The 19,856-nt window shown below is 48.9% G+C and overlaps 1 protein-coding gene across 9 annotated transcripts in view; it reads left to right on the forward strand.

Moving 5' to 3' along the window:
* The window catches only part of LOC126572030 (polypyrimidine tract-binding protein 2), a 252,267-nt gene that overhangs the window by 77,919 nt on the left and 154,492 nt on the right, over positions 1-19,856 (forward strand). For all 9 annotated transcript variants that reach the window (XM_050231043.1, XM_050231045.1, XM_050231046.1 and 6 more), the window contains one exon: positions 6,583-6,678. In XM_050231043.1, the coding sequence (XP_050087000.1) occupies positions 6,592-6,678 (87 nt within the window). In that variant the 5' untranslated portion in view covers positions 6,583-6,591. The remainder of the gene's footprint in view (positions 1-6,582; positions 6,679-19,856) is intronic.

The following is a 19,856-nucleotide window of genomic DNA, read 5'->3' on the forward strand; positions in this document are numbered from 1 at the left end:
AAAAATTTAAACCGATTATTCGTCTGCTTTCCTTTTATACCGCTATCATAGAATAGCACGATGTTTGTTAAAATTATCTCAGTTTTTAATTCTCACTTCAATAAACCATAAACACAGCGTTTTAAAGAATTTATTATTTTATATTTTATATCAATTTGTTAATCTTCTTTATCTAATTTAATCCATTTCACTAGAGTTAAGTGATTTGGATTTGTAGCAGATATTAAAACAAGCAGCTACGAGGTGCAAGTGTATACGATGGTATGCATAATTCTCGATGGAAACAGTTGATTGTTTGAAATAAAAAAAAAACAAACATAAGATCGAGGTGAGATCATAACGAAAGCATGTTTTGTGCATTCGTCCAGAACAGAGAAAGCCTGCCAGGCGTGGCGTAGCTTATACAGTTATACTTGGTTATACCACAAGCTCCCTGTTGTGCTAAATTCCTCGCTCTCGTCTAGGCCTTTCTCTACGCCCTATCGCACACTTGATTCGATTCGATTATTAACTCCTTCTTTGAATTCTCCACCCCTTTCGCATCGTTCAGTAATGCATCATAATCTACGACTTAAAATTCCTCCTGCAGATTTGCCGTTTGCAGGATACGACAATGTTGCAACAGCACTGTACTTGCTCATTGCCATTGGTCCGTCGTCCGTCAATTAGCATTCGATAGGCAACCTGTTTCATTTCGAGGTTAATTTCGTAACTGCGCAATGGGTGTGCGATACGGCAATCAACCGGAGACGCGCACTTCCCACAGGTTATTCCGTAGTTCACTCGGAGAAGCTCCGGGGTTTGTTTTGGCCAGGCACTAGCAAAACTAACAAATACTGTCAGCATAAAAGTGACCAGTAACAGATCAGACCAAACACAAACGGGAGGGAGGGGTTTGGGGGTGCGGAAAACACAAAAAGTGCTCAAAAAACCCTACACCACTTCCGCCATTCATTGACGGGTGCGAGCGAGGAGGTGTTATGCAAATCCGACTGTTCCGACTTGTTCAAATGGTAAAAGTCAACAAAACCTGACAGCGACCTGCTCTGCCAGAATGTTGTTTGGGGGTTGTGATGGGCCATGCTTGTCAGCCAGCGTTTGAAGCGCGAAGCTTCAATCTTGTGTGTGCGTGCGCATCGCTTGGCTGGCTGCCTGCCTGGCTGTCGGTTCCGTTCGTTCACGATGTGCGCATCACGATCATGGTGGTGTGCTGTGTGCCACGCTCCGGTGATCCGCACCCAGTCTGCTCCATCCGGTTTCCACGTAATGATCAGTCAGAAGCAAAAGAAGAAACATACACCGAGCGAGTGAAAGAGAGAGCGGGAGCGATCGCGAGCGAAGGGTTGACAAACCCGTAGGAAAGGGGTGAATCTTCGCCATTGGAGGGCGGCAGGCAGAACTGGCCAATTTCAAGGTTAAGTGCGCGTCACGCCATTGCCAACACAACTACATCGTTGCAGTTCGAGTTCGGAGTGGGGTACCAAGGCACCAGCTGCCAACCGGCCGGCGTTTTCCAATTTCACCCTCACACACACGTATGAGCAGACACACAAACTTGATCATCAAAAGCTACGATCACTTGTGAAGCATCTGGTTTTGTATTGGTGAAAATTCAACGACGCGTATCCATTGCGTCATAGCTCCATGGCGGGAGCTATGCTCAGTCCATGCTGCAGCCGATCTGATGCTCGAGCGATGATCGAGCCGGTGATCATCTGCAGTGAAGATCGATGAGCTGATCGGATCGTAATCTTTTTGCTTTAAAGTGTTGCAGAAGCTTAACGGCGACTGGATGTCACTGGATACGAAATGAACTGCCATTACTTTGGCAAAGGCAGACCGAGATCGAGAACTGCCGGATCCACAGCGACATCGGACAGCAGCTCACATGTTTCTGTTGATTGCCAATAGATACACCTCACCTGTGTGTTCGGTTAAAGAAGAAGATGAAACCCCCGGTGTTTAGCTCGAGCAAACGTGTGCGCCCGCACGAATGTGTTTGTGGTGAGGAGACTAGACAGACAGACCGACTGGAAGTAGTAAGCAACGCCCAAGACGAACGGACAGACGGAGGTCAATGGCCCGTGCGGCGGTGGTTTAGAATACCGATGTGCCCGATCACACGGGAAACGGCAACGGGGAACCCGATTTGCACAATCGTCAGCAGCATTCCAATCGCGATATGTAAACGCTCCCGTGGATCATCCGGCATCGGTGGCCTCGTGGTGGTCTTCCTGGAGTTTGTTTCTTGTTTTGCTCTCGCGATTAGCCGATGGTCGTATGTAGCGAGTTCGATCTCTCGTACACTGTCTCGGTCTTTGAATTTTATCTCGAGTTTGACGTAGATCGAAATGCGAAAAATGGGAACGGGATCCACTAAGCGTAAGCTTATCTTGTCAGTCTTGTGGTATATCGATGTCATGAGGGTTGATCGTTGAACAATTGGCAAACTTCTCTCTCTCTCTCTCTCTCTCTCTCTCTCTCTCTCTCTCTATTTCTCTCTCTCTGTTTCTCGTATTCGTAGACGCATACGATGTGTTGTCCGAAGTTTTCCACCGTTTTTTCCACCCCTTTTTCCTTGCACTTGCTCCCATGCCAGTCGCTGTACCGGTGCCGGTTCGTTCGAAAAGGCATCGAAGATGGTTAACTTCTGCCTTTCGCATGTCGCATCAACGGCAGAGACAGGGCGAGGGAGGCCACCGGGGGCTACAGGTGACTGTGCCACGTCGAGGGTGTCAGTTCGAGTTTCGATTTCAATACGTTTTGTTAGGTTAGTTGCCCAGTCCACTGGCCCACCACGCTACCACGCTACGGTCCGTTTCTCGCTGTCGTTCTCGGCTGTCACGCTAGCATCCGGCAATTCACGATGGCTACGGTAGGGTGTTGCCTCTCTACACCGCCACAGCCCTTTGAGAGGCTGCTTCCTCTTCGCAGCTGTTCCGTTCACCGGACGCTCGGTTTGGTTTTGTTCTCACCTTTTGCCGTTTCGAAATGGCTGCCTGCCAGCACCATCTATGCTGGTATCTTCTCGCAAGACGACAGTGGCAGTAGATAATTGTATGTTTCTTGCTAGTGTAACACTTTGTTTCATTAGTAAAGTGAAGTGTTTCTCTTGTAGTAATATTTGACATGAGGTTTTTGTTTTAGTTTTTTCCGCATACTTTAGGAAGCAAACTTTCAATGGATTTTACTTTTTGTAGCAGCATTTTATCTATGATTTTCGTCCTGATTTTGATTATTCTACACACGCCCTTAACAGGCTTCTCCTTAAATATATTCTTCTGATGAAGTTCCTTGATTGTAATTTGTTATCAGCTTATCGAAACAGTATTGTAATTTAAGTGTACTAGCTGTTGCTCAATTTGTATTGCTACATTATGAGTTTTCGCAAATGTCTAATGAATTTTATGAACATATTCTCATCCTGCTCCAATGTTTTGCTACTTAGAGTTCAAAATAATCCGGAAAATGAGAGATTTCCATTAGAAATTTGACACTGAATTTCGATTGAATTTACACTTAATAGCTGAGATGGCGTGAAACAAATAGCAGTGGATACACGATTTATTGCAAACATTTTACTTGTGTGACATTTTGCCGTCGTCAAAAAAATGGTTTTAAGAAACATTGTCTCTTCTTTGTAACAAGCATCACTTCAGAATGTCCACTGTTCTTTTCGAATTCCATTGCTTCTGCACTTCCTTCCTCTTTTTCTCGCGGTCTTTGCTTGCACATCACCGTACATTCCTTTACAATGAGCCACCGCAATGTTGGGATAGTACGCCTGCAAACATGCCGGGGCGGTTGGCCTGTGATGCCGGAATGAATAATATCTCTTTCTCTTGCGACACCTTGTCCCCGGGGAAACCGGTTCCTTAGCCGGCTCTGGTCATCGTTAAATAACATTCGTGTCCCTTCCAGTTTCAGCGCTTGCTCTGCGTTGCACTGGCCGATGCATCCCATCATGCGCCGGTTTTATAGCTCAAGGCTTTTCGTTGCCGGCGTTCGTTTCACGAGTCCTCGATTCGCGGAATATTCGGGTCAGGTTGGTACACGCGGTGCGACCATTGCAGAGCTGGCTCTAGCGAATGCATTCCACCAACGGTGGGAAGTGTAGCCGCGGTTTTTGTGCTATCTGACTGGACCTTATCATCGTGTCCAGAGATTAATACTTTTTACGATTCATTACGGCTGCCGGAACTCCGGTTGTTTCATTTTATGCAAGCGTGCCAGCTATCTGACTCAGCCGTGCGGTTTTATGCTAGCCGCGTGATTGTCGTTCGCTTGGCCTTCAAAGAAACATTTTGTTGTTGTTACTGTTGTTTGCAAACCTGCACGTTCGAAAGGCTGCTGAGCTTCCTTCGCTTAAGGCTCGTCGGTTCATTATGATTAAGGCAACCATTTTTCGTTTACGCTTTACACCCCGCACCCATCTCCAAACGATTGCAAGTAATATGCGCTTTATCATTTTTAATTTGTAAAAAGTGTTCTTTCATTTGTGCGCCATCCCCCTCGCACCACAGTTTGCCCCGCGGCCAAGGCACGGCACCACATTTTACCATGCGCTTAATCCAAGCTTAATTTCTCATCGTAATGTGCATCGGCACCGACCGACCGACCGACCGACCGACCGGCCAATGGTTTATCGGAGATGGTTTATCGAAATAATTTCGAGCGAAAAACAAAACAAAAACCACGCAAAAAATGGCGAAAAACTAAAGCCAGTTGCAATGTTCGCAAGTCCAATCCGATGGGCGGCCGCCAGCCGTGAAGGGTGTTACTGGTTATGGTTATGTTTCGATTCCATTTTTCCCCCGCCTTGTGCGCTATCGGTGGTCTTTGGGGCTGAAAACATCATTCTGATGGGGGGATGGTCCCAAGGGTAGTAAGTCCCCGGGATTCTCTCTCTCTCTCTCCGTTCTTTTCGATTGCGGAAAAGCTGATGCTGTTGTTGCTGCTGCTGAAAGTTTCTTTTCGTTGCTTTTCGCTGGAGTTTTTTTTGGCGGGCGCTCCATCGAAACGCGAGCGAAAGTAAATTAATTTATGCAACAGGATTTAAACGATTTATTGCCAATTGGGGTGCGCTGGTGGAGGATTTGTACAAATCGCACGCCCGCTCACACGCCTGCTTGTGCTCGGTAGCTCACGATGCGAATGCGATGTGGTGGCGAAATACTCGAGCTGGAGTGGTCTTGACGTCAACATGCTGTGTGGCATATCCGTAGTCCGTAGTTGGGATTGGGGGTGCATGCGATGCATGTTTTATGCTGCATCGAATGTTGCATCCCTCCGCCGCCGCTGGATGGTGTTCATGTTTTATGCAAGCATCTTAATTTGTCGATAATTGACGGAATCCGAAGCCGGGGAAGTGACTCTTCATTAGCGTAGCTTTGGTCCAATCGCACCCATCGGTCGGTGCTCTTGACATCTTGAGCATACGAGAGCGCGCGCGCTTCGCATCAGAAATGGCTCTCAGCTTAATAAGATGTCAGATGAGATCAAAGGGTGAACAGCAACAGCACCAGCAGCAGCAGCAGCAGCAGTTGTCGGTTTAGGGATTGGACGAGCGAGAAAGAGAGAGAGAGTGCAAGCGGCAGTGTCAGGTTGAGCGGTAGCCGGCGGTGCTGATATTGATAAGCCGATAATTAATCGCGTGTTTGTGTCTCGCTGGCGTCTCGGTACTCCCCGTCACATACGTTTAGCATCGAAGCTAGGGTGATCGCTCCGGTATACTGTCCCATGATGGCGCACTTGGCGATGGAGAAGAAAAAGTTAAACAACCCCCCCCCCCCCCCACGTTAGGGGATGAATGATGCATTAGTGAGCACCGGATGCATCCGGCGAAGTATCGGAGCTTTATCCTTACCACGGATGGTCGTATTTCCGGCTTATCGAATGAGAAACCTTGAACGTTCGTCCGTGAAAGTCTCGCGAATCCACGTGTGGCCCCCTGACGTGGCTCAACCCCCGGGGGCGGTGTAGTTGGTTTAAGGATAATTTCTTGCGTTTGATGCCGTTGCCACCAGATCATCAACAACAGCATCATCATCGGCTTCATCATTTCGGTGCGCATTAGACGCTCGGGATACTCGATATCCAATTAGCCGGTGCTGGTGTATCGTGAGTGTGTAATGGTGGCCGTTGCGGATGATACCGAACTTGTTGTCCGCGTGGGGGGCGGCTGTCAGCACGAAGCTCTCGGTGTTGCTGTTCACCAAACGAGAACTATCTGGCCCTTGGTGGCCCTTGGCGAATAACTAGATCAATGGCTACTGCCTTTGACAACGGCAATCATACTACTCTCTCTCTCTCTCTCTCCCTCTCTCTTCTCCTTCTCCTTCTTGTCCGTGCCCTCCGGCCTGCTGACCTGCTGTGTTCGAAAATCCAAAATTCCTCGAATTTATCGGCAGGAATGTTTTGCGGGTTTTTGTGGCTAATTAATTTATCTGTTTATCCGACCCTGAAAAGTTGCAACACCCTCTCCGGACACCCCCTACCCTGCAACGGCCTGGGAAAAAAACCGCACGATGTTAACATTCTTCTTTTTTTTCCCCATTGCTTCGTTACTTCTCTTCGCCACAGGTAGAGGCCATGATGTCCTGCCCCCTGCCATTACCATTGCCACTACTTCCACCAACATTGCACGCAGAGTTCTCCCCGGTGCACATCGGAGTTAAGGTAAGTTTCTGGTGTTTAGTGGAGCGTGAGAGAGAGTGAGAGAAAGAGAGAGTCAGGGAGAGAGATCGGCTTAAACTTTCCGATGATGATGATGATGGTGGTGGTGTGGTGGGCTGTGGTGATCCGACATGACCAGAACCTTCTGACGTCTGTAGTGCTCCCGATATCATGCAGAGAACGTCAATTATATCCAGTCTAGAGTTGATGAGAAGGGTGGATGATGAATGGTGGTGGAGCTGTGGAGCGGCGAGCGAGCTACTACATGAACCTCGGCCGTTGTACCACTGGGGGCTAGACACGCCGCACACCGCCACACTCACACAGCCAGTTACCGATACTGTGCTCTCTTCCTTTTCCGTTGGCCTCCGAAGAGGAAGTTCTCATTGCACGAACCATCGACCACCGGCCAGGACCTGCAGGGCTCCGATAAAAGGGGTTAGTGTGCTCGTGCACACCACCCATTAAGGGGTTGTGGTTCTCAGGAACCACGGTTTGTGTCTGTGTGCCATGACGGTAAAGATACTCACAGAGGTAGGACGTGTTGTTGTTCCAGTGAATCAGAAACAGGGATTGGATGGAAGAACCTAAGGGCTAACGGCTAAGAAGGCCTTCATAATTAGTCGTTTCTTTGACTGATGATGATCCAATCTGCTCTCAGCACAGGCTTTTATCTTTATCGCAAGATCTCCCTCCATGCGCGTGTGCTTGAGCGGCCCCCAAGGGCGTTCGCTGTCATCCCTACAAGCCGTACCGGACGAATAATCATGATTGGTGAGACCACATGGGCTTTCGAACCATGGAAACCATGCACGGGAAATTCCCAAAGTGATTGACAAAAAGTTTCATCCCGCCACCAAACTATTTTCATAATGTATTGAATGGAAATCTAATTAGGATCGAACGAGTAAAGAGGTGGCAAAGGGCGGTTGATCCATTATCTCCGCCTAAATCACATAAAGCATCGAGAGGGAGAGAGAGGACTTTTCCTGTAGAGCTGCGCACCATGGGATCAATCTTGTCACCAGCACGGCCACTACAGAGATTGAATCGCTGCTTTGGCACCGCGCTGGAAGCAAAATTCAATTTCATATCTCCTAGCTATGCGGGCGTGTTAGACACGTTGATGGTGGAGGTGGTGATGGTGGCGGCAGCAAAATGGTGACAGTGAACAGCGCGAAATCGTCGAAAAAATACCTTCCCAGAGCCAGAGATCGCGTTCTGATGGGTTTCGCGCGCCTCTCGCGGAAGGTAGATTGCCGACTCCGATTTACATATTCAATTTTGTAAACAATTTTTACCTCAACCTGGGTCTGGCCGGGGCCCACCAGGTGTTGTTACACTGCGTGCGTTGTTTGCTGGTGCCCGCGTGCCATCTTTTGGGATCGCTTTTAGGTTGGTTGGTTGGCGCGATCGTCCTAACGCCGCGATGGCGATGGCTTCATTCGCGGGAACAACTTTTCCCATCAGCGCTGGCGCTGGAGAGGACACCGACGCTCGATATGATTGATTTTCGTGATGGAAAAGATTAGAAAACGCAAACCGTGGCCGCGCAAGGCCATGGTGGCGATGATATGGTGGTTGGGATTGATGTGCTGCGATGCTCGAATAACTTAACTTCTCGATGGAACTAGCGATCTCTTGGGGAATTCGGCGGAATTTTGGCAAACTTTTGGTTTCTAGGAAGGTATCTAATAGAGTGGTGGGTAGAAAGACAATGTTGAAGAGGGAATTGCCGGTGGAAAATGCTCGATTTTGTGTGGAAAACGAAAAACACCAGGCGCCTCCATTGGTCAACGAATTGAGTCGAAACAGATTCATAGTACCCTAAGCATCACGCCATATCAACCAATACTAACTTAAAAATTGAAGTTTTTGGAGTATAAAAAAGCCACCGAAAAGTGCGGCATTCAAATCCTCAACCTAGCGTACGAAGCCACTCCCAAGGAAGGTGTAAAGGTGTGCCAGGTATCAAGCCGCGCACACGTATCGGAACAGGGCCACTTGGAGCGCGGGGATTTTACTGGTAGTTCATAAATTTGCTCCTTTATCGTTGAAATATTTATGAGAATGGCACCACCACCAGCCAGAGAACGAACCGAAGAACAGGGACCTTCCGCTCGGTAGCATCCATCCATCCTGTATCTCCTCCTCTCCCTCTTCAGGTCACACACCACGGCCGTTTTCTCCGTGATGGCACCCAGAAGGGATAAGCAGCAGCAGCAGCAGCAGCAACAGCACGGCAGCATAGATTCTGGTTTTCATTTCTTTCCCGAACGCTCGACGGCGGCCTCGGTGACGGCCATTACTTTCCACTGTCCCAGGCCAGGCCAGGAGGGAGGGCGGGCCCGGCTGCGTCGGCGTCTCCTCCCTGCTCGGAAACTCATTTTGTATCTATTTGTTAAAGGTTATGGCACTTCAGAGAGCGCTGCGTCTCGCGCTAGTGAAGAATCTCAGGCATGGCTTACGTGCGTGCGTGCGAGCGTGTGTCTTTTCCACCCCCCTCCCCGGCACATTGTTGGCATTTTTTTTGCGCTGCGTTCCATGGGGTTCGTGATAGATATAATTTCACGTGGAGAGCACGTCCTACGCTACGCAGAAAGGCGACACAAATGTCCTTTGACCGCGGCGAGGAGTCGACCGACGCATTCTGTGTGTGGCGCGGCACGTGGTCCTTGGATGTGGGCACGTGAGTGGACTACCTGACGTGAGCGAAGAGAGCGGGTTGGACGAAATGAAACAAATTGCCGCTGGATGAGGACCAGGACCAGGACGATGATGATGATGATGGGGCGATGGTTTCCCCCGTCTAGGCGAGTGTTGGTTTGTAATTGTGCGCTGGTTTATGGTGACCTGGCCAAACCAGAAGCACACACCTTTTGCCTTTTGTGCTGTGACTCCGGTGGCAGGGATGCTGTGACGGTGACCAGTATCTGCCACGAGCTTCGTCGCGGGATTCCTTTCATCCTCGGTCGGATCCTGTGCGACAGAAGAAAATGTGCTCAAAATGGCGTAAAATTGAATCAACTCTCTCTCTCTCTCTGCCTCGCTCGCTCGGTCTTTTGAAGCATTCTTCACCTTTTGTGAGGTGGCCAGAGTGCGTCCACCCGGGCTTGTGGTGGTGTGAGACAGTTAATTGATTTTCAAATACCACGCATGGTGTCCGTGTCACGGGAAGGATGCTTTTCGGTACGCAGCACGCTCAAAATGTCCACAATCTGGAGTGCCGCGTCGGTGAAGAGTTATGAAATGCTGCTTTTGGTGGTGGACCGTGTCAAAGGCCACGATGATGAACTATGGAGGGCTTTCCAAAGGAATGGCGTGTCGCGTCGAGTGTTTTGTTATTAACTTTTGGCACCCAAAGATCGTCGGCTCAAGCGTGGTTTGTTGGCGGAAACGTGGAGCACAAAAGTATGGAACACAAAATCTGTGCCGCTACTGCTGGCAGTGGTGATACCAACAATACACCTGGAAGGAAAAGAGAACGCAGAAGAAGGGGAAGTGAACAATCGCGCCCTGCCGCTCGTTTGCCGCTGGGTGCTGGTGAAAGATTAAACCTAATGCAATCCATCCATACATCAGACATTACTTCCAATCAATTAAAGAGGAATTGGATTGGCCTCCGCTCGAGGAACAGCAGGCGCTGGAAAGGTCGCCGTCTGTACGGCCACAGGAAATGGAAAGCGGATGATGGACACCAAACCCTGTGACTCGAGGCCGATTTTCGGCGGCGGATTTTCACCATATCACACCTTTCCAGTGGAGTGCAGTGGCCTAGGAGGGAAGGGGATTGGGTTGGATCGTCATGTTTTCTGCGATTTCTGGCCGACTCTGTTCCGCTTGCGCTACACGGACGGTTACGCTTCACCTGTCGCGGAGCGGAAGTAGAACTGAAATTGATCCACTGTAAGCCTGGGGCGATGCAAGGTGGGGGTGGTTATGCCTAAAGTGAGGAGGGTGGAGGTCCATTCTGTAATGGCTGTCGTCATCAGCTTATCACGCTAGTCACATACACGCTCGCTCGCTCGTTCGCTCGCTCTGGCCGCTGCGTACGTCAGCGTCACGGTAAGAAAAAGAAAATCCGTGAAGGAACTGGAGGAGGACGAGAAGGAGGCATAAATCCAATTTTTCGAACATGCACAATTCGATTTTTATACGTTTGTTGTTCACGGTAATTTGGGTGCTGGGGGTGCGCGTTGGCGAGAGTGGATGGTCCTTTATCGTGGTCTCAGCTTTGGAGCGTGAGAGCGAGGAGAGCCAATTGTAAGATCCCATCCACCCTCAGGTGTGCTGGGTCGTAAAATAGAGAAAATTTTATTAATCGTAAATCGTAAGAACGGTGCATTAAGTGGGACGAGCGAGCTGGAGGAGGCGAATGCTTTCCTTGGAAGGTCCTCGAAGCGTGGCTGGAGATGATCCGGCTTATGCGTATGCCGGGGCTGAAGTAGCCAATGCGTGCGGGCGTATTTTGATATTTTTTTTTCTTCCACGGGACCTTATGTTCCGTGCTTATTGGTTTGCCTTTTGAGATTCAGATGTTTTCGCTTCTGGAGTAAGCCATTTAGCCGTTGTAATGTCTAATGTATTGGTGGGATTCGCGTGGACTAAGTTCCATTTAGCAGCAAAATGCTTTGTTCACAATTTTACTCAGCTAAAAATGGGGTCGAAAAACATTCAGCTTACATATTTGAAATAAGTAAATATGTTTTCTGCTTATTAGAAGGGAAATTGAATCGAAATAAATTGAACTTATACGTCGTTTCGAATTCCCCTTGACTGAAAGGTATCGTTTGTGAATTTTCTTGAGTAGTGATGCCTCAAAAGTTAGAACACATTTTTCTATGTAAAAATGATACATTCTGATCTAAGTGAATATATTCCAAATGCTATGGATGCTGTAGATGCTATTGATCTTGGCCTGAAACAGTATTTGGAGCATTTGGAAATAGGTCATGTTTCAAAAGTCCTTTTCGGGACACCCTAGTAGCGTTGCTACTAATGATGACGGACGATGTCGGTAAAATCGCAGAAGCCTCTGTTGCACAGAAGCAGGTCGAGTGTCTTATGTTTTACCCCGTTTTACTCATCCGCTGCACATGTCACCTGCAATATTGCACCAGCAGCTACGCTCTCCACTTTCCAAGGCCTCGTGTTTTTCACTTTCGCGTAGTTCGTGTCATGATTGCATGTCTCTCCGGTGGTGGCTTCATGGTGATTATCGCCAATTTCTTCCCTCATTTTCTCCCTCGCTTTTCTACCCTCTTCAAAACGAGCTCAACCGTGTATAGCACCGGGTAACTTCCACAGGCGACCAACGATCACCACAACGCTACGCACTCAGCTGAGCAGCGCTAGCGATGTTGCTGATGTACATGGTAACTTCTTGGGCTCGGTATGCTAGCTTGCACCGAAAACGCACCGAACCTTATCCTGAGGTGTGCGAGACCGCATCCGCCGGTCTTTGGGCAGTCACCGGTGGAACACGGATGCACACGGATGGAACATGGAACGCGGATTCTGGTTTCTGCATGGATCACCTCTCGTCGGGTGCGATGGTGTGTGAAAGCGCCAGCTCACCACCAGCGGAAAAGCTTATCATTACCCGCGGTCAGTCCAGCGCCCGCACGTACTTCCTTCTGCATCAAAGGGTTCTTCGGTGTTCGCCTTTTGCTTCGTTCGGTTCTTTCCGCTGGCCCACAGCTGCGATGGAGGCCCCCCCAGGGGACGGACTCCGTCTCGTACATCCTCTTTTGCCTTCATCGGACCTCGAACCAGGTGACTGGAGCCCAGGGCCACCGACGGCCGTCAGTTCATGGATTCATTCGATCCTGTCGTGCGTAAAATACAAACTAATTACCGCTCAGGCGATGAAGGGCGAATATGAGAAGCAGTAGAAGAAGAAAAGGAAGCAGCAGCAGCAAGAAAAGTGCTCCATCGCCATTTCTCATACACCAACGCACACATGAGCTCCCGTAATGGGGCGAAGAATGAAGAGGAATGAAGAAAACGGTTGGGGTTGACTTCAGGGGTAGCAAAAAGGGTTGTGAGGTAAATCGAGTTACACATCCTCCCTCATCCGCCAGTAATTAACGTGGCCTCAAGTCAAACGAAACTATTAGCACCCCGGTGAAATCCTAGGATCCTAGCCATTGCGCTGTCAAAACCATAGTGGGAGCTCCATCATCGAACAGGGAAGAGCGGAAAGTAGATGTCTGGGAGATGGTCATACATCACCACCGCTTAGATGTATGTGAAATGCTCTTTTGAAGTTACTCCAATTGGAAATTGCTTTCGTGGAGTAGCACGGAGTCGGTTTACCTCATCAGTTGATTTCTCTCGGCAACGGCTCCATCGCGTTGACGCACACAGATGATGGAAGAAGACCGTATGCGTAGCGGTTCGAAGGCTGAATGAATATTTCATTTACCAGAACTGAAGGTCGATGGGCTTCTGTAGATGATCGACAAAGAATTGGAATTCCGATCGGCAGGAGCCGGGAGAATCCTTTGTGACGCTCTCTGTCTCTCCCGGGGCGGAACGACTTTAAACTGTGGTTCCACAGAAGATTCTGAAGAAGTAGCAGTAGTGGTGGAGGGGTTTTCCCTTAAGAGACCGTCGGTAGCCATACTCCATACATGATGTAAATACCAGCCCCAAGTCCGGCAGTGATAAAAGATTCAAACTTATGACAGTGGAACGACAACAGGGTATCGAATACCCGAAACACACGATGGTTGGGGACTTCTGTTGAGTTGAGAATTTCATGTGTCCCTGTGTGTGCTTGTGTGGTACAGTGCCTCACGAAAAGAGGTCCAGTTCCACCTTTGAGGTAACTGTTTTACAATTAATGACGAGTTGGCCGGTTCAGGGCACTGGGGCATACCAAGAATACAACGTCTAACGTCAGTCCCATAGCACGTGGGTTTGAGATTTGAAGTTTTTCAAGAATTCCCGAAAACCTTTCCGCCCAATGTCGACTCGACTGTCTGCACGCCTTGTAGCTGCTTTCTGTTCCCGTTCACACCGTCCTTAATGGCCCTAGTGCCGCACCAAAAGGGTAACCGTCGTCGTCGTCGTGCAAATAGCATCAAACAATCGTAACGATGTTGTACGGTAAGATTTCATAACATATTTAGTGACCCTTTCACCCGTTCCCGGTCTGTCCTGTCCCGTTTGGTTGCGTTTTATTTTTACCCAGTGTACCGGTCTCGCTCGGACCGCCGGTTGCTTCCTTGGGCGAAAGTCTTGTGTCACCCGTTCAGTTCTCCGGCAGCAGAATGTCAAAACCATTTGCCGTACGTACTGGGGCGACTGTGGGTTGAGCTGGACCATCATTTTTTCACCTTAATATAATGTTTATGACATAAAAGCGTATGGTAAGCCTGTTTTTCTTTGACCTGCCTTCTGGTCTGCTCCTCCCCGCCCCCCCCCCCCCCCCCCCCCCCCTAGTACCCCTTCGATGACCAACGGACGTCACTCGTTTGCTCGGGGCATTATCAGCCGCACCGATGCTGGGCTTCGATGCTGGTAGCTGGTGCTGACTGCTGGTCGGTGTTGGTGGTTTGGTGGTGGAAAGTACGAAATGGAATGCTATCTATGGTGCCGTCGCATCGGTTAGCTACTGGAACAATGAGCCTAGTAGTAGTAGTAGTAGCAGCAGAAGTAGAAGCCCAGAAGAAGGGATTGGGACGCAAACCTCATCGCTACGAGGTGCTCCGGACATTCAGACTCGTCGCCTTTCCGCCGGGCTGGAAGATGGAATTGTGACCAGATCGGGCTATAAAACTACCTAAATATGTTATAAATTTTTCATGATATTTCCGAACGCTCCCGGGCACACATCCCGGGCCTTCTGTGTTGTTCCGAGTGGAAGCCGGATTTTCCGGATCTGCCCGTTGGTTGGGGACCATGTTACTTTTACCCCCTTCGGCCAGGCCACCAGTTTTCACCAGGCACAGCACCCCGCGTTCCTCTGCTCGTCGGTCATGTTTGTTGGAGAGCGAAACGCCCCCCGGGGGGGTAAAGCAGAATGGGAGAATGGTTCGTTCTGTTTCGCTATGCGGAACCGAGCGAGAATTCGTTCCTGCTGCTGTTGCTACTGTTTGTTGGGTTGAGGTATTCTTGTTCAGGGGTTCCTACATGCTGCACATGCTGTAATATGAAATCGTCATCGAGGCTACCGGCCTGTCGCGTCGATTTTATGGCGCAGGTGTAATTTGGTGAATTTCGAGATAATATCGTGGCTCATCTATACGCTGTCGTACGGTTTCGTTTATGAAGGGATCGGGAAAACAATAACAGGAGTTTTATAACCAGTTAATGTGCGTCTAGTGTCTGATGAACCAAGATGTGACATTTGAGCTAGTATGGTTCCGAAAGAGCTTAATATGAGATTTTAACGGTAACTGAAAGATGAAACCGGATTAACTAAGTTGAAATTCTCATATGCGCGTTCAAGAGAGGGATGCGCGTTCAAGAGTATCGTTTTTTTCTAGACCACATCCACATAATCATAGACAAGATAACGTACACCTTTGCAATATGTTTGCAATGCGATTTGCCAAACGAAATTTTTTACACAATGAACAATGAATAGAATTAGTTGTACACAAGTCGGTCAGAATGCTTCAATTCTAAATGCAACTATTCATATTTTATGCATAGTTCCGTGGGGTATTCCATATGTTTTTCGCCAAATGTTTTCTCCTTGCATCAAACACGGTTGAAACGGTTTGTCCCGAAAAGCTTAATCTGGCTTTTACAATTTTTAGCTCAAGGATATGAAAACCTCCCTAGTGCTTTGTGATCAAACCGTACACCGGTCCAGTTTGTCACAGATTGTAATGTATGCTACGGTCCTGATGTTATGATTCCCACCATCGGCACGTTGCTTTTGCATTCGGTGGCACGTAACACCCTGGCGTGCCCTTACCACCACCCGCCGAACTCTCTCCATTTTGTATGTTACGTTCGATGATAAACGCGCTCGGTTTGCGCATTCTATGCCCACCGGCCCCTGCGATCCTGCCAGTTTCCTCTTTTAATGATAAATATTCATTCGCATCACAACGAGAGAATCACAAACCCTTCGAGCCAACTACTGCTGCTGCTGCTAGTGCTGCTGTTGCGTTGGTTTCGCGCACATGTTGCTTGTGGCGCGACCTCAACAAAAACTTAGCTGCATCACGAAACACACCTTGACCACCTCGGAACGATGAGGGCGAGCTTTGGGGGGGGGGGGGGGGGGACAGTTTTGAGAACCGACGTACGCCCATCGGTCCAGCTAAAGCAGTGCAGCTGGATTTGGCATAAATTTGGTCATCCGCAGGCACAAGGACAAGCGATGTGATAGTGCACGACAGACCCCCACAGTAACACCCACTAGCCGGATAGTCGTGTACGGATGGTCAATTAATGAATAATCCCCTTCTTTTTGCCTGTCTGTGTCGCGGGCGCGACTCGCACCATCAGCACCGACGGCAAAAGAACGTGGCCAAACATCATGGCAGGGCGCAGAGGTGGTTTGTAAATTTGCGTTGGCATATGCTGTCGGCGTTGGGGGAGTTGTTTGACAGTTGGCTACATTCCCGTGGCTCGCACAGCCAGGAATCCCCCGGGTGCTGGACGCCGTGTGTCAGCGAAACTGATGGTTTATGCAGGAGCTCCGTGTACCGTGCACGCTGATGGATATGTTGTTGGTTCGGCCAAGTGTTCGGGGTTTTGACTGGTCAATCGATGTTGCAACAGTGTAGCTGCCCGGTGGTTAGAGAGACTTTTCATTTTGTATCTACTATTTGATTAAAATGATTCTATTCTATTTGCTTTTGTTAAACTTTGGGTAACTGTAAACCAAACCAAACTTTCAGCACAAGAGCTTAAGCACCGCCTGCAGTTGCATTTATCGCAGAAGCTTCTCTCTTCCAAATTCTAATGTCAATTACTTACCCTCCAGAAACTATTGCAGAAGTTTGTCTCCATTTTGGTTTCATTATCACCGGGCAACATGCAAGCAGCCACTGGGAGTTAAGGGATTTTGGGGTCAAGAAAGTTGACCAAAAACTGTCAAGTTTAGCAGCCACTTCAGTCCGTTCGGATCGTCAGCTCGAATATGCTAATCGAATCGCACCAATCCTCCAACTTGGCGCTAACATCTTTCCGTTTTTCTTTCTCCTCGTTTTTTTGCAGGTAAGCGTCACCCGGGTACGCCAACACACTGTACGACCTGTAGACGAACTGTCGCTTAGCGTGTAGCGGCCAAGGAGGAGTAACGTATCGTAGCGGTCAAGAAGTTGTGCGTTCGCTCATCAAAGAGGTGATGCAGCACACCGTATCACAGCAGCAGCACGGTGGTAGGAGAGCTTTGTGGACCACCTCCTGTACACTTCCTTTCTCACTCTCTCTCTCTCTGTTTCCACTACTTCCGTAGCTGCCGCACCTTCTGACATCCCTGAACAACACACCTTTCGCTGCATTAGCCGTGTGTAGCTGCATTTCGAGTATCTTAATATCTATCGCTACCTCTCTCTCTCTCTGTTTCAGCTTCCTACAGTATTTACAGTATTATTGCAAGATCTCTTCTGCTCTTTGCATTTTTTTCTCACTCTTCCTATGCTCTTACTACTGTTGCTACTATTCTTATAACTATCCTACTTCTCGCTACCTACTTCTAAGACACTTTCCTATGGAAAAGAGGTTACCTCTAGGCTGTTTCTATTTGTTGGATTATGTTTTAGAATTTTTCTCTAATTTTCCTTTCCACGTTATCTGCTATATTGGCATTAGTACCAGTGCTGGGGATTTGTAGAACACCGTTTGTGAGTTCAATCCCACTACCGGTTACTAGGAGCCTCCATTGGCTCCATGGCCATGAGGGTTGTGCTTTGGTATTGATGAGATTGCCCCTAGCTCGTGTTGTGATAATGCTAGTGCTAGCTTCTTCGCAGTTCCATTTCTGCATAAAATGATTCGCTCACCGTGAAGCCTGATTGACCGTACGTGCGACCGGGCCGGGGTGCCTACAGGGATTGCAATACAAAAGATAATCCACCACCAGGGGGGGAGAGGGGGGGGGGGGTTTCAGCGCAGCGCAAATTGATCCATAATGTTGAACACGTTTAGTTGCGGTGTGCAATTGAAAGAGAGTGAAGAGCTTAGTGCTGTGTGACGAGGGCCATCCCTAATCTGGGATTGTTCTTCACGGACTCCCCCACTCCAACTTCTCCCCAACATGCAGTCACTCCACGGGGTGCAGATTTAACGAGGACATTCGCTGACGATGACTCGCTGGTTCGTAGGGGCGCGCACCTGGTGTGTGCTGGTCACAGGTACCACCATCATCGTACACGTCAGCCAAAATGGCGGACCCGATCCGGAAGCGGAAATGGATCTGGGCCCACAGTGTAGCGCACAATGGCATGGCCTGGCGTCCTGGCGAATCTCTGGCCCATCTTTTCCGGGGGCCTCAAAAGCCTGCGGTTGAGCTGTGTCATCGCGTTGGCCTCCTTCCCTGAGCGTTTACTGTGCTGCTGCTGCTGTTGCTGCTGTGTAAACGGACACTAAAATCGTTCACTGGTAACGGGGCCAAAGGAACGGAACGTTGGGGGAGGCCAGTTGAGCACAAATGGTAGCCCGTAGCAGCAGCACCAGCGTCATCATTGTCGTCATCATCGAGAAGGAGTAGGAGGAACAGGGAAGAATCCGCTTGTTCGTGTAACTGTTGCTGAATGATCGCCATCATCCTGTTCGACTCTCGTCGATGTCGCCGTTCTCGGCACGGCGGGCACTCGGAGGCCCGCATGGAACCGCAGGAGTTTTCATTGATCCGGATTTCCATCACCGCTGCTGCTGCAAGAGTGGTTCCGTCATCTCGACTAGTTTTCATGAAGCCCCAAAACCCCAACCACCCCTCTAATGACTCCTTCAAATTGTTGGGCCGATGCTGTGGGAGGTGCTTCAGTGATGCTCCCATTATCATTAGGGGGTACCTCAAACGTTTCGTTGCTGATGCTGAAATGGCATTTAGTTGGTCGCGTCAGGTGGAGGTGCATTACCTGGTCCCTCGACTGAGAGTTCCGGCTCTGTGATCAAACAGAACTCGCACAATCACCAGATCAACAATCGCGCCCCGATTCTGTTTATGTGGTCGTTATGTATGTTGTAGCCGTAGTTGGAGTGCGTGCGGGTGTTTGAAATGAAAATCCAGAATCCACCACCATCATCATGAGGTGGGGTTGGAAATTGGAAATAATTATTTTCCGATTAGCTGGCATCGAATTCTCTCCCCTCGGCCCCATACATCCCTCCATTCTTGGTATCTCAAAAGTCCCTTTATTGGCCAACCTTTTCTATGGTTGAATGGCTGAGCGTTGCTGATAATGATGGTCAGCAGCAGCAGCAGCAATAGCAGCAACAGCAACAGGATAACTGTGTAACAGCGAGGATACACATTTTGTCGTGCTCGCTGATGGACGGAAATGAGAATGTGGCGAAGCTTCCGCGGTGTGGAGAAATGATTCCCCTGGAATGAGCGGTGCGTCGAGGATAGCTAATAAATGGCTGACCCGAATGCCGATTAAAAGTGACCAAACCATTAGTTTGTATGTGTGCACAAGCGTCACTCGATAGGGATGTTTCGATCCGTTCGATACACCCGATTGCACTTTGCTGATGGTCCATCGATTCGCGTTCCTGTGTCTGGTTGTCGAATGTGTACAAATGGTTGGGAAATGAAAACCGAATGTTTCGATTAATGTACGGTTTCCGATGCGCCGCCATTAATGTCGAACAGGTGGCAGCGACATGCGTTAATCGCGCCAATTTCAGTAACGCTAACGCACATTAATGGAAATGCAATGTAAGGACGGCCGCCAATGAGCCGATGTGTATTGATGGCGTCAGATCGACAGAACATAACGGGGGATCGACAGCAGCAGGGTATTTGGTTTTTGTCTTCTTGCCACATGTTGCTACTGGTTGGGGGCCTTTGTATTTTATGATTTCAGCCTCTCTTTCACTCTTTCTCGCTCTCTCTCTGTTTCTCTCTTCTTGTTTCTCTTTTCTCTCTTCCTCTCTTCTCTAGTTGTTAGTAGGTCTTGCCGTATTGAAGTAATAGTCGTTGTATCCTTTCCTTACGCTCGTCTTTTGGTCGCTTCTCGATAAGCCTTTCGGTTTATCATTCTCTC

Source organism: Anopheles aquasalis, chromosome 2 (genome assembly GCF_943734665.1).
Source record: "Anopheles aquasalis chromosome 2, idAnoAquaMG_Q_19, whole genome shotgun sequence".
Taxonomy (NCBI): domain Eukaryota; kingdom Metazoa; phylum Arthropoda; class Insecta; order Diptera; family Culicidae; genus Anopheles; species Anopheles aquasalis.